The 12,584-nt window shown below is 34.1% G+C and overlaps 1 protein-coding gene across 1 annotated transcript in view; it reads right to left on the reverse strand.

Moving 5' to 3' along the window:
• LOC108754697 (whirlin) overlaps positions 1 to 12,584 on the reverse strand; it is a 112,044-nt gene that overhangs the window by 50,408 nt on the left and 49,052 nt on the right. The window contains exons 6-9 of the mRNA XM_018497198.1: positions 8,378 to 8,701; positions 7,550 to 7,782; positions 6,542 to 6,845; positions 5,226 to 5,285 (exon numbers count right to left, since the gene is read on the reverse strand). Of these exons, the coding sequence (XP_018352700.1) occupies positions 5,226 to 5,285; positions 6,542 to 6,845; positions 7,550 to 7,782; positions 8,378 to 8,701 (921 nt within the window). The remainder of the gene's footprint in view (positions 1 to 5,225; positions 5,286 to 6,541; positions 6,846 to 7,549; positions 7,783 to 8,377; positions 8,702 to 12,584) is intronic.

A 12,584-nucleotide genomic window follows, 5' to 3' on the forward strand; every position in this document is an offset into this window, starting at 1 on the left:
TTAAAAATAAAATATTTTAATTAAAACTATATATTGTATTTTTGAATGTCAGAATTATAAATGCGACACTTTTCTCCATATATTAGTACGTTTTAAAATATGATATAGAAAAATATCACAACTTTGATAAGAGATGGAATTTACTAGAGTTAATTAGAGTTACAGTGTTTGAATTTTGAAAAATTATTATGTAATTTTAAAAAATGCATTGTAATTAGAAGTAAACATGGAAAGAAAATGAAGTCACGTACTGATTTTAAAATATTGTTTTAATCAGAATTTAAAAAATGTAATGAAGATTGCTAATTTTGAAATGTCACTTTTCTATCAGTGCGGCGATATATGTTTAGTTGTGGAAATAATTACGTGGAAAATTCTAATTAAATAACATGAAAAATGATAATCATATATAATAAATTTCTTTTCGTTTCGATTCTTTTGTTTTCTCGGAAAGGTAAATGTACTGAGAGAAAGAAAAATGTTTGCGTGATTATAATTACATAATAAAATAATCACGATAGGAGTCGTTTTTATAAATTACTATAAAAACGGGGCATTTTTATAATTATCACTACAATATAATAGTAATTATATTTATAGTTCTATACACAAAAAATATATAGTAACTTCAAAAACGGCTATAATATTATATGTAATTTTTGGGACCAAAAACTATTTTTTTTTGTACACAGAATTACAAATATAATTATTATTACTAAGAGCTCCTAATTATAATTATTTTACCGTGCAATTTGTCGTCACAATTATCAAACATTTTTCTCTCAATTAAATCGCGCATTTAATAGACGTATTTAGGTTTCACGCGGCTCGTTAACCTCGGTGAGTATCGATTAACTCGGACCCATCTGATCTGGCAGCAATTGGCAGTTCAAGCACCAGCGAAATTAGCAATTGTACAACAATTCATCATCGATCGACGTGTCGCGCATCGTTCTGCCGGCAACATTTGTCTCCGCGCGTGCAGCTGACACTTGATTTACGACGCTCCATCGAGGCATTCCGGACGCATCGCCTCTTCAAGATCAAGCCGAGAGGCCGGAATGATCTACAGCTCATTTATGCGCCTCCGTCGATTGACAGCGTCGTGAATCGAGCGTCGATTTATCGGTTCGACTCTTCCAGTCGAACGGATACTCGCGGGCAAAAGATTCGCTTTGATTTCGCGTACTCGCGCGAGGCAGTTATGTTTTCTGCGATTTTCCCGCGGAGAACGGAACGCTTTGCAGTTTTGCTTGATTTTCGCTCAGCTCGCGCGGAAACCGCGAAACGGAACGAGCGTCTCTCGGGTCTCATAATGTTGTTTTTAGTGAGAGAGAGAGAGAGAGAAGGTGGGAGGAAGATGGTGTGTGGCGAGCACAGAGCAGCTTTCTACTTGTCTGTTTAGCGGCAGGCATCTAACAAATTGTATTCAACTAACGATGAGGAGGGAGAGAATGTATGCGCGAGAGCGCAACATTTTCTCGCTATGTGAAAAATCTTAATTATATATCATTATTTTAATTGCGGTAAAGAGAGCGGCGTTCATAGAAATACAATAACGTTATTTATCGCATAATTATAATTATATTAGAAATTATACGAGAGTGTGTCACAAATACGGTGGAAATTAATATGCGTTAAGTAGTCTAGAAATGTATTTTCCATCGACCGAACATTAAAGAAAGTTTATGTGAATGTAAGCCTCTGGAAACGCTTAATTTTTGAGGTAGGAAGAATGTTATTGATTAACAATATTAAATAGTTAATGGAACAAATAATAAACATTTAAACATTTTAACGCTAGAAACATTTAGTTTTAAAATGATTAAAGGTTTCCCAATCTTTTTTATAATAATTTGCATTTGTGTAACGTTGAAAGCTGTGATGGATGGAGCAGATTATATTTGGAGGAGACCATTGTGAAGAATTTCTGCAATAAATTGTCCATTACTCGTACTATTAATTACTTGATATTGTTAAACAATAAAATTCTGTTTGTCTCCAAAACTAAGCATTTCTAAACGCATGTTTATATGAACTTTTTTAAATGTTTCGACGGGAATACGTCTCTAGAAAATGTAATACTTTTAAATTTATACGTAGTATAAATTACACGATATATGTAGCGTTATTTATACGTAGCATTCTACATGATTTATATTATAATTTACGCGTTATAATATAAATTACATTCTGTCTAATTATAATTATGCAACGTAATTATAAAGTGATTATAAAGGATCTCAGGGACGGGAACAGTGGCGGGATTTGGTATTTGCGGCAATGAGCTTTCGAGTTCCTAACGCCTAATAATAATAATAATAATTATTATTATTATTATTATAAAGTGACACCCGATACTTTGCCCTCAATTACTCGCCATCGATTCCTTCGATTCTAATATAATTAATTAAATATTTTCCCTTCTGGTTATAATTATGACTGTAGAAGAGAATAAATATGGAAATGAAAATAGGTATGTCTCAAAGAAATTCAATACGAAGGAATCAATTTTCCGAATTGCCGGCAAACACGGACTAATCACAGGGAGCAAAGTAGCGCTGCAGCATATATAAGCAAGATTATAAATAATAGTAATAGCAGTAGCGGTGACTATGAGTCAATACAAGAAGAAGAAGAGGTGTGAAAAGTAGAAGAAGAGAATGTATATAATAGCGTAATTCTAGAGAAAGTAAAAGAAAGAAAAAAGACGCGCCGAGGAAAAAGCTGCGCTTGGACGAACAAAATTCGTTCGAATCAACCTCGTGTCGGTTAAACAAACAGCGTAATTAATAATAATGAATTACTAATTAATTTACTACGACTAATCCTATTATATATATTGACGGAAGCAACTATGGCGCTAGAAATATGTAAATGGACACAAAGCGTTTGCTTCTAAAAAAAAAAAAAAACAAATCAAACAGAACGCTTGAATGAAAGAGAAAGACGAAAAGTCTTGGACAGATGGATGTTTACTTCAAAAAGTCACATGATTTATCTCTTAATTTTTCACGATGTGTTAAATTTAGCGCTATTGAAACTGGCGTAGGTACGTGCCTTTCTTATTTGATGGAAAAAATTCAAAGGCCTTGGCTTTCAAACCGTATACAGGCTTCGTGCATATTCGCGTATGGCGTATAACGTTAGAAGAGACCATTAAACGTTATCAGCGCGGCAGAAATATGGCAGAAATTGTTCGCCGCGCTTGGGACACGTCATTTGCTCGACGGACCCCGATATTTCCTTGTACCAGAGAGCGAGTTTTGTTCATCATCAGGCAGCTGTTGTTCTCAGCGCGGAAGAAGAGAGAGAGAGAGAGAGAGAGAGAGAGAGAGAGAGATGTGCAGAGAGAAAGAGTCGAAGGGGTTGCAAGTCATTTTCCTAAAAGACGAGTCATGCTTTGTTCGAGGAGAAGATAACGACAGACCGGAACGATCAAACGGAACAGGATCGATCGTAATGGCGATCGATATTGCGCACCTCCCTTTCTTTCTCTCTCTCTCTCTTTCTCTCTCGAACGAGAGAGCGGCGCAAAGGATTCTTTCTCGAAGCGGCCTCCGGGAGGATCGCGGATTCTCCACTGAGGGATCCTTCGTTCTTCCTAAGAGCATCCTTCCTGTGTGCGTGGCGTTCTCCATTTCCTCGCACCTCTCCAATCAATATTTGATTGATATTCACGGATTTCCATCCTGTTTCGACCGTCGGTCGCATCTGTGCCGATCACCGATAACGAGCTATAACTCGACTCCCGAATCTTCTCCGTTTCCATATTTATCGCTGGTATCGATTTCCCTAGTGATTTCCACTTTTATGTTGAATGTTACTTTCTTGCTTTTGCACCCAAATTATTTTTGTTGCGTGCAGTATTTAAATATAATTTAGGTGTAACACGATGATACTCAAATACTAAGCTATATTTATACTAATTTTGTGAACTTTACGAACTTTAGTATTATATATTAATTTGTATATTACAATATAAATATTGAAGTATATTATTTAGTATATTAATATTAATTTTTAGAGTATTTATACTAATTTAGTATTTATATATAGCAATAATAATAGAGGTATATTAAATTATATTTAATGTTTATATACTAAACATTAAATAATGTTTTTTTTAAATACTAAATATATTTAGTTTACAAAAATATTAAAATGTTTAGTTTGTTATATTATTATATTTAATATTTACTATTTATATACTATAAATACTAAATATACCTATTTAAATAACTCTAGTTTGGTATTTAAATATCATTATTGTTTAAGTTTGTAAGATTACAGTAATAGAAATTTATTTTCTTTCGCATAGTAATTATTTTGAGACAATTTACAAAAGTATGAATCTACATCATTTGAACAGTTATCAATTTTTAAATTGATATTAAATATGATATCTAATTAAATATTAAATATACTCCAGTATTTCAGTATCATCAGTATTATACTTAATTTTATAAAAATAAAAATTATTTGTCATTGTAATTACTTTGAGAGCTCTTATGAAAACATGAATCTATGTTATTTCAACAATCATCAATTTTTATTGCTTATGGTAATGCAAGTCTAGTTAACTATGAAGCGTTACTTTTTTGAAATTTGGATACAATAATCAGACAAGTTCTACTTTTTGTCGGAATAATTATTACGAGCTACTTTCGTTTGATTGTTATAAATTATGGCACTTTTGTTACGAATTATTAATCGCTGTAGGACATTTCTCCTGGCACATGGTTCCTTTTGCCCGAATAATTTCGCTCGTTCTCGGGTAGACAGTAATTTTCCCAACGGCCGCAATTTGTCGATTAGAAACGCGCGCGTGCGACGAGAAACTTTTGGGAAATATTTCCCTGTTGCTTTCCCCGCGGAGTCCATCGACAAAGGGCGAGCACGCAAAAGCGATTCTGAGTGTCTCGGCAGTTAGGGTGAGCAAGAGATCCACAGAACAGCGAGTGAGGAAAAAGAGAGAGAGAGGAGAAAAAGTACTCGGTTCCATACATCATCGTCGTAGAGACAAGAGTTGACAGAAAACGTATACGTGTGGCCTGTACGTGAGTAACAATGCGCACAACGCGCGGTGTAATCCGGGAATTTATGCGTGTGATGTATATGTAATTATGTGTGTACGTATACGTGTATGTACGTGTTATGAGTTTGCGTTCTATGTAAGCTCGAGGGATATGAATAGAATATAGAAGAAGAGAGGTCTGACTCACCGGAAGATCGTGGAGCGAGGGAGTCACTATCAGGTCCGAGTGTGCGCGGTCGCCTTTTCTCTGGAAACAAAAGTACGAAGACACCATTTTCAAAATCGTCTTGCCAGACTTCCGGCTTTCTTTCAAGATCGCCTCTTAATCGCGCGATTTACGTTCCGATGAATTAGTGCAACGGTCGATACTGGAGTAATCAAATTATCGACATTACAGTCGTAATAAAAATCTCTGAATTGACCGAACGGAATTAAAAATCCTTTTAAAGGATTAAAGTAGACGCAAAATTAGAAGGTGCAATTGATTTTATACTAAAATCGGAAAAAAGTTAAAACCTGGTACAAAAGTCCTCAAAATAATCCTTAAAATAATCCTGTCCTCAAGATAATTAGACCAGACAATAGCACATTATTTCCTTAGAAGTCACGAAATTATCGCAAAACTCGAAATTTTCGGATGTCTTTTTATTACAGAAAGAAATCAATATTTTTAATCAATTTCGTATTACAAATTAATTTTTTATACATCTTAGATATAGTAGTAAATAATATTTAAATGAGAACTTGTCTATTTATTCTTTTCTCTAAAACTAAATTCGCAAATTTCATCTCCAATTTAATCATACAATTCTCTTATCGCTCCTTAATAATTGAAACCTCCTATTGTATACGTCCTAAATACGTTCCTCATAAAGTGTTATATCTCATTAATTTAATTTTTTTTTGTATTAGTGTTAGAATTTTGCTAGAATTAGAAATATTTTTACACGAGGTTTGCTCTTCGCTCTTAAGATAACAGGAATTGTAACAGAGCATTATTTCAGAAGATTCAAATATTACTCATCTCTCTCGATTTCTATTCACGCTGTCAACTCATACCACAAGCGAAGGGAAAATATTATCTTACCTATTTTAATTTGCGAACATTGCGCTTGTAAATTTATATATTTTCTTTTCGATAATTTTATGTAATTCTAATTTAATTTTACTGTAACACTTTCCGACTACCGTTTAATTGTTTCTACTTTGTATTTTTATTTTTCGTCATCTTGTGTACTGATGATGGTCTTCGATTTTGACCGAAACGTCTACTTATTTATTTATTTGTGAATTTTAAATATATAACTTGTGTTAACATCTATTGTTGTGGCTGTATCTTCTCTTTATTATTTATATTTAGAAATATTTCGTGGAAAATTCCGGGCACGTGTACTAACAATTCTCATTGAATATTCCATATGATTTGAGTTTCCGCACATACTCCATATTCTCTGAGTATTCTCCGCACCGGGATTAAAATCATTTTGGTTAAGCATCACTTACCCTGGCCATTGCTATTTGGGGTCGGTAAACTAGATCGTCGAAGGCCGCTCTGTCCTTGTTGTCAACCAACTCCCTAAGCTCCGTTAACAGCGTCAGTTTCTCGTGGGTATTCAACAGATCGCTCAGGCTGACGATCAATTCCTCTATCGTCAGCCTTCTCGTCCTGTAATCCGCCAAGAGCTGAGAGAGCGCGGCTCGTTCGCTTCTAGCGAGGACGACCCGCGCCTTCTCTTCCACCATGGCGGCGGTGGCTGCCGAAACGGTGTGAACGCCACTCCGGTGCCTCCATTCGTTCGTGCTGCTCCTTTTCGAAAAATTGATCGAGAATTAAATTGCACGGCGTTAAATAGAAATAATTATTAAACGACCACGAGGTCAGGTCAAGGGATGATTTACGAACAGACTCATATAGCGGCATTCGCTTAGAATATTTAACATTTTTTTCATCTTACTTTAAAATGTATTTGTGATAGGCCAATTAATTTTTTAGTAGTTACCGAACATCGTTTATGGATTATATTGAAATTGAAATTGAAAATATGATTTACATGAATTTTGTCCGTAATACACGTGGCGATGTGTTGATTTTAATTAAGCTGGCTTCTTTCAATATTCACTATTTAATTAATCACGATTTATCAGCAAATATTATTCTTATATTATTATACAAGTTTAATTATTGATTTCATTGACGTTATTTCATTCAGATTTTTACGTAACGAATTAATATTGACATTTGAAACAGAATTTATGCCAGAATTTAAGAATTATCAAGAGTATCTTACCAAGTAAATTTTTCATAAATTTTTAATTCCACACGCTTTTTCTGTCGTTATAAAAATATGATGTAAATTTTAGATATTACAATTAATAAAAGATAATATTGAGATTATATTACCTAAAAATATACATATTATTTAGATATGTATAACAGAGATTACATTTAGAATTTATTTTAATTTAAGATTTATTATTTAAACTTTTTTTATAAAAACGTTTTTGACTTACGCGGGACTGGGCGGACGATGATTCCCGGGACTTTCTAGAAGTAAAGGATCGTGCTCGGGATATCGGGCGGTCGGAATTACTATAGGCTGGCTGGTGGTACACGAATGGGGCACTTTGCCGACATCACGTATCAGCAGGTTCATCCTCTTGTTGGTCTTCAGTATCTGAACAGCCTCATCGTGCGTCGCCTCCTCGAAATTCTGCCCATTTACCTCAATAATCTGATCGCCCACCTGTGATCATTCGGGATATTGCATCTCGTATTAGAACTTGAGTCATAAATGGGAAAATTGAAAGGTATAAGTAAAATAGAGCAGTATCGAAATAAAATTAATATTGATTATAATGCCATAAACTAAATGAATAAAATAAATAGTATGCGCATTATAACAGATATTCATCAGTCCAATTATACTCAATTTCAATTATTTTTAATTGATTTCTACGAGTCCTGCTCAATATATTATTAGTTTCACTAAAACAATGGAGTTTAAACGATTTCAACTCAAGAAATGTATTAATGTAAAATTTAGTTGATTATTTATTAAACGCATACGTTAATATGGACGTTGTTTACTTTGAAACTAAGCGATTCAACTACAGAAATTGATTACATTTTGACACCAATAAAAATAACAAAATTTTATTTAATTCAAAGGGTTGGGATACCATTGTTTCTTTGATATAATATTTATCAATGTAGTACATTCGATAAAATATATTCTTGCTAAAAATTGCACTTAAAAACAGTTAAGTTGGTCGCGTGTATTTCTTGGGAATCTGTCGTAAAGACTTGAGACTTCTCTAACAGAAAAGCGCGATTCTCACGAGGAGTCCGGCGCGATCGGCGACGCTGTCCTTGTCGACGCCCGTCACGTAGATTCCGAGGCCATATTCGAGGCCGCCACGGATCATCAGGCCTAGAGATTGGCCGGGTTCGATGCACAGCTCGACTTTCCGCGTCCTCGGTCCGTAACGGGAATCGCGGGGTGGATGAGGGGGCGGTGGAGACGCCGGACGACCTTGGCGGTCCATCCAACTGCAGGATTGTGGACGACCCGACGACGACCATACGGGGTGACCGCCCCGACAGCGGGGGTCCAAGGCGGGTCCTCGCACCGTCATGCTCAGGGTCCTGCAGGACTTCAGCATCTGTTGGAACGCGAAGAACGTTGTACGATATCGCGAGACATGAAAGAGTCAGGGGATGAATTTTTATTAAGGGATGATCGAAGGGGTGGGAAGTCTGGACGAGTTCTTTGCAGCAGTCTCGGGATATAAATTCTCTGCGGCGGAAATTTATACTGAGTGAAACATGTTTAGTATTTATAATTATATATATATTTATAGTTCTATTAAAAAATATATATAGTTGGCCAAAAATGATTATAATTCAAATTGATAATATGGTTATTGCAACCATTCTTTTATCATCATATGCGTATATAAACTTCTACCGCTGAATACTTTGATAATCAAAACAAGAAATGGGCATTAATAATATTCTTCAAATTACATTTTTTTTAAATAGGCTAGAAATTTTGGGTATCGCGTTTTAAAATTTTTTTACTGATAACATTAATTCGTAGTTCAACGTTTATTCATTGCATTCGCGATTATAATTTCATATTTAAATTTTTAAGAACGTGTGAAGAATATTAAAATTTTTAAAGATATATAATCTCTGCAAAAAGACTGAATTTTTAATCTAAACTTTCCGTATGGAAATCTGTATTTTGTTCTGTACTCAATAAAGCCATTATTATTATTGTTAAAATAAATGTTATACATATATATATGAAACAGTTCAATAAGATCAATATTTATATTTAACAATATAATTTCGTAATTTAAATAAAAATTTTTTTTCTGTATCTTTTTTTTATAAATGTGTTTATTTCTTATTAAAATAATTTTTAATCTAGGTTCTAAATCGTCGCTGAACTTTTTGTATGGCTTTCAATTTTATAATATAGAAAAATCTAATTTTTCATTTTGTTAAAAAATACATCTAATTAAAAATGCATCTTCCTTAAAAAGGCACAGGGAGAAATTGAAATATCGTACTATTTGACAAATTTAATATAATTTTACATTTTGAGTGATATTTTCTACATTAATTAACAGCAAATAAAATATTACACGGCAAACATTTGTCAGCTGTACAATTTTTTAAGAAAATAATTGCAAATGAATTATAATTTCCTTATATAATTCCTTGATCTCTCTGTATATTCTTCATCTATCAAAGAGTAAAAGCATGATAAAATTTAAAGATGTGTGTGCACAAATACAAATTCATTTTTATAAGAACAGAATTATATTTTCAACAACACGAAGAAATTATGGAAATAATAAACAAAGGCTCAACGTTTTAAGATTAATTTCTTGCGCAAACACGCGGCAGGGGGTAGTTAATGAAGAACAGCGAAGCATCTAAAGTGACTGTTTATAGGTAAAATAGATGAAGTTAACAAAGAGAAACCAACGGAGACGTGTTTCGCGGCGATGTGACGCCACTCGGCAACCAGGAGGATATCGATCCTCCTGGCAGAGCCTGTGACGTCACATCCTACACTATCCTTGACCCAGCCCGGATGGCGACGTCCCTAGGATCCCGCGGTTCTCTTATAAGATACGGATCTCTCCTGGGGCAGCCCCCGTCCTGATGGCCTTCTCATAATGGGACCGGACGACGGTGTGCGAGCGGCATACAGGAAACGATGATTTTTCCCCTTGCACTTGTGACGCCGGAACCGCTTAGAATGAGGAAACGTAAAAATTCCATCTCATCTCTACGACGATGGCGGAATCGCATTTGGCAAATGCATTTTCGCCGCGACCCGATCCCGGAGATGTGCCTTTCGGGACGTATCGTAAACCGCGTGTCTATCCATTCCCTTATTCAACTTTCCATCCTCCAAATTTCGTCGCGCACAAATTGGACGTGCCGTTTTACGTGCGATAGACAACTTGCAAATGGAATTCCGCAAATTCCGCGTGCGTTCGAGCAATTGCGGACTTTATTAGCTTTTCTAAACTCTATTCTCTTTCATCGTTTTATGAACTTAACAGGTTTTAGTGTATGTATATATGAAAATGTGCTGGCTTATTTGTTCCCTTTTTTGATTTATCGATGAGTTTGGAAAATATATATCTATAAAAAAGACTTTAGAAAGATAAAAAAGATACGCCAAATATATAAATGCATTCAAAAGTATGCAACGAAAATTTTAAAAAACTTATTTGATAGTTCACTCCAAAAATAATCATGAAATCAATACAATTAGTTAGGTATATCATTATAAGAAAAGCGATCTTGAAAATCCAAAAAAAATTATTCAAAAATTATTTGTGAATAGTATATTTAGTAATGATTTAATGTATTTAAAAGTATATGCAGCTGAAGTTTAACGGATCTGTGAAGCTAGCACGACATTCTATTAATATATAAAAAAAAAAAAAGGACAGTTTAAGTAGCATTTTTCAAAGTTCTACAGTTTTATCTAAAAATAAACAAAAGAATTTCGCATTTTTTATGCAAAAAATCAAATATTAAAATATGGCGTGCTAACTTCGCGAATCTAGCACAACTTTTCTCTAAAGTACAAATAAAAAAGATAAATATTCGCATTTTTAGCAACAATTCCTGATAGGTCTACTAAAGATCTATTAATATATGTATTATAAAAACAAAATTACAATTTTCAATTTTTATACATTTAATATATTGAAAATGTCATGTTGATTTTTCTATATAAAAATTCGGAACTTTTTTTATTTTTAAACTGTAGAACTATGAAAAGTGCTACTGGAACTATTATTATTTTTTTTATATTAATAGTCGTGCTAGTTTCACAGATCCAAGTTTAATGCATTTATTGTCGTTTCATGCAAATTTAAGTCGCATGAAATGGATTTAAAATGATTAAAATGATTAAAGGGATATCGCAGTGAAGCAGGAAATTTCCATTAAACGCAGCAGTGTAAGAAGCTATTTTCAAGGGTTTCATTCAAACCTAAGGAATTTTATGACAGAGCATCTATCGTCTGGTTTCATAATGATAGAAGCGTTTTGCTAATCGTGATTATTAAACATATCAGTGATTTCAATGTCTAAATTTTTTATTCGCTACTTTCTAAAACTTTTAGAGTGAATTGTCACTCCGAAGAATAAAATTTTACTCTTATAGATTAAAAATTGAAATCTTTTTTTTTCAAGACTGTGGCTCAATTTTCACTCTTTATAGTGAGATTCCATATAAAAAAATTTAGAGAATACCTTTCATATCTCAATAGATAATGATAGTAAATAATAATAAATAAGCATCTCTAAAAATCAATGTATTAATTATAATTTTTATCTTTCAATATTTGATTAATGCTAAATTTTCCACTTCTCAATCAGTTACATAGGAATATCATTCTTCAAATTTCCATCTATAGCGACTTAATATTGTCAATCAATCTTAGTTATCTCTCATCTTGAAAGTTCCATATCCATCTAACTCACGACATGTTGTGTCATGTCATGTCGCATACGAGGGAAATTAACATCAGAGTAGCTGTCGAGAATAGATGAAAAGCTCCAAGATAGTTGGACGTCAGCCGATTCCGTGATCAGTGTCTATCTTCACATTCGATTAAATAAATAATTTATACGATGAGACATCGAAGCCGTTTGGCGAACTCGAACTGGCCGTGAAGGACCCTGAAACTGTCGTTATCTCGTCTAAGATCCGCGTCATCTGCAAAAGGCTCGCGTGCCATCATATTTTCGGCCACCCGGAAGCCGTTAACTACGAGCGGTCCGAAAGTTACGACGCCATCCGGCGGATATCGTTCTGATCGCTTTCGCCAACAAAATCGTTTTCTGGGTCAGCCGGATCGACCCTGATCGCGTGTCTTCTCGCTATCGATGATAAAATTGTAAGAGTTATAACTTACGACATCTTAGAGAGTCAACTTGTGTAGACAGACACCGCGAAAGTTTGTTCTTCTTACATATCTAATTAGGGAGATCAATTATATATAT

Source organism: Trachymyrmex septentrionalis, unplaced genomic scaffold (assembly GCF_001594115.1).
Source record: "Trachymyrmex septentrionalis isolate Tsep2-gDNA-1 unplaced genomic scaffold, Tsep1.0 scaffold119, whole genome shotgun sequence".
NCBI classification, from domain to species: domain Eukaryota; kingdom Metazoa; phylum Arthropoda; class Insecta; order Hymenoptera; family Formicidae; genus Trachymyrmex; species Trachymyrmex septentrionalis.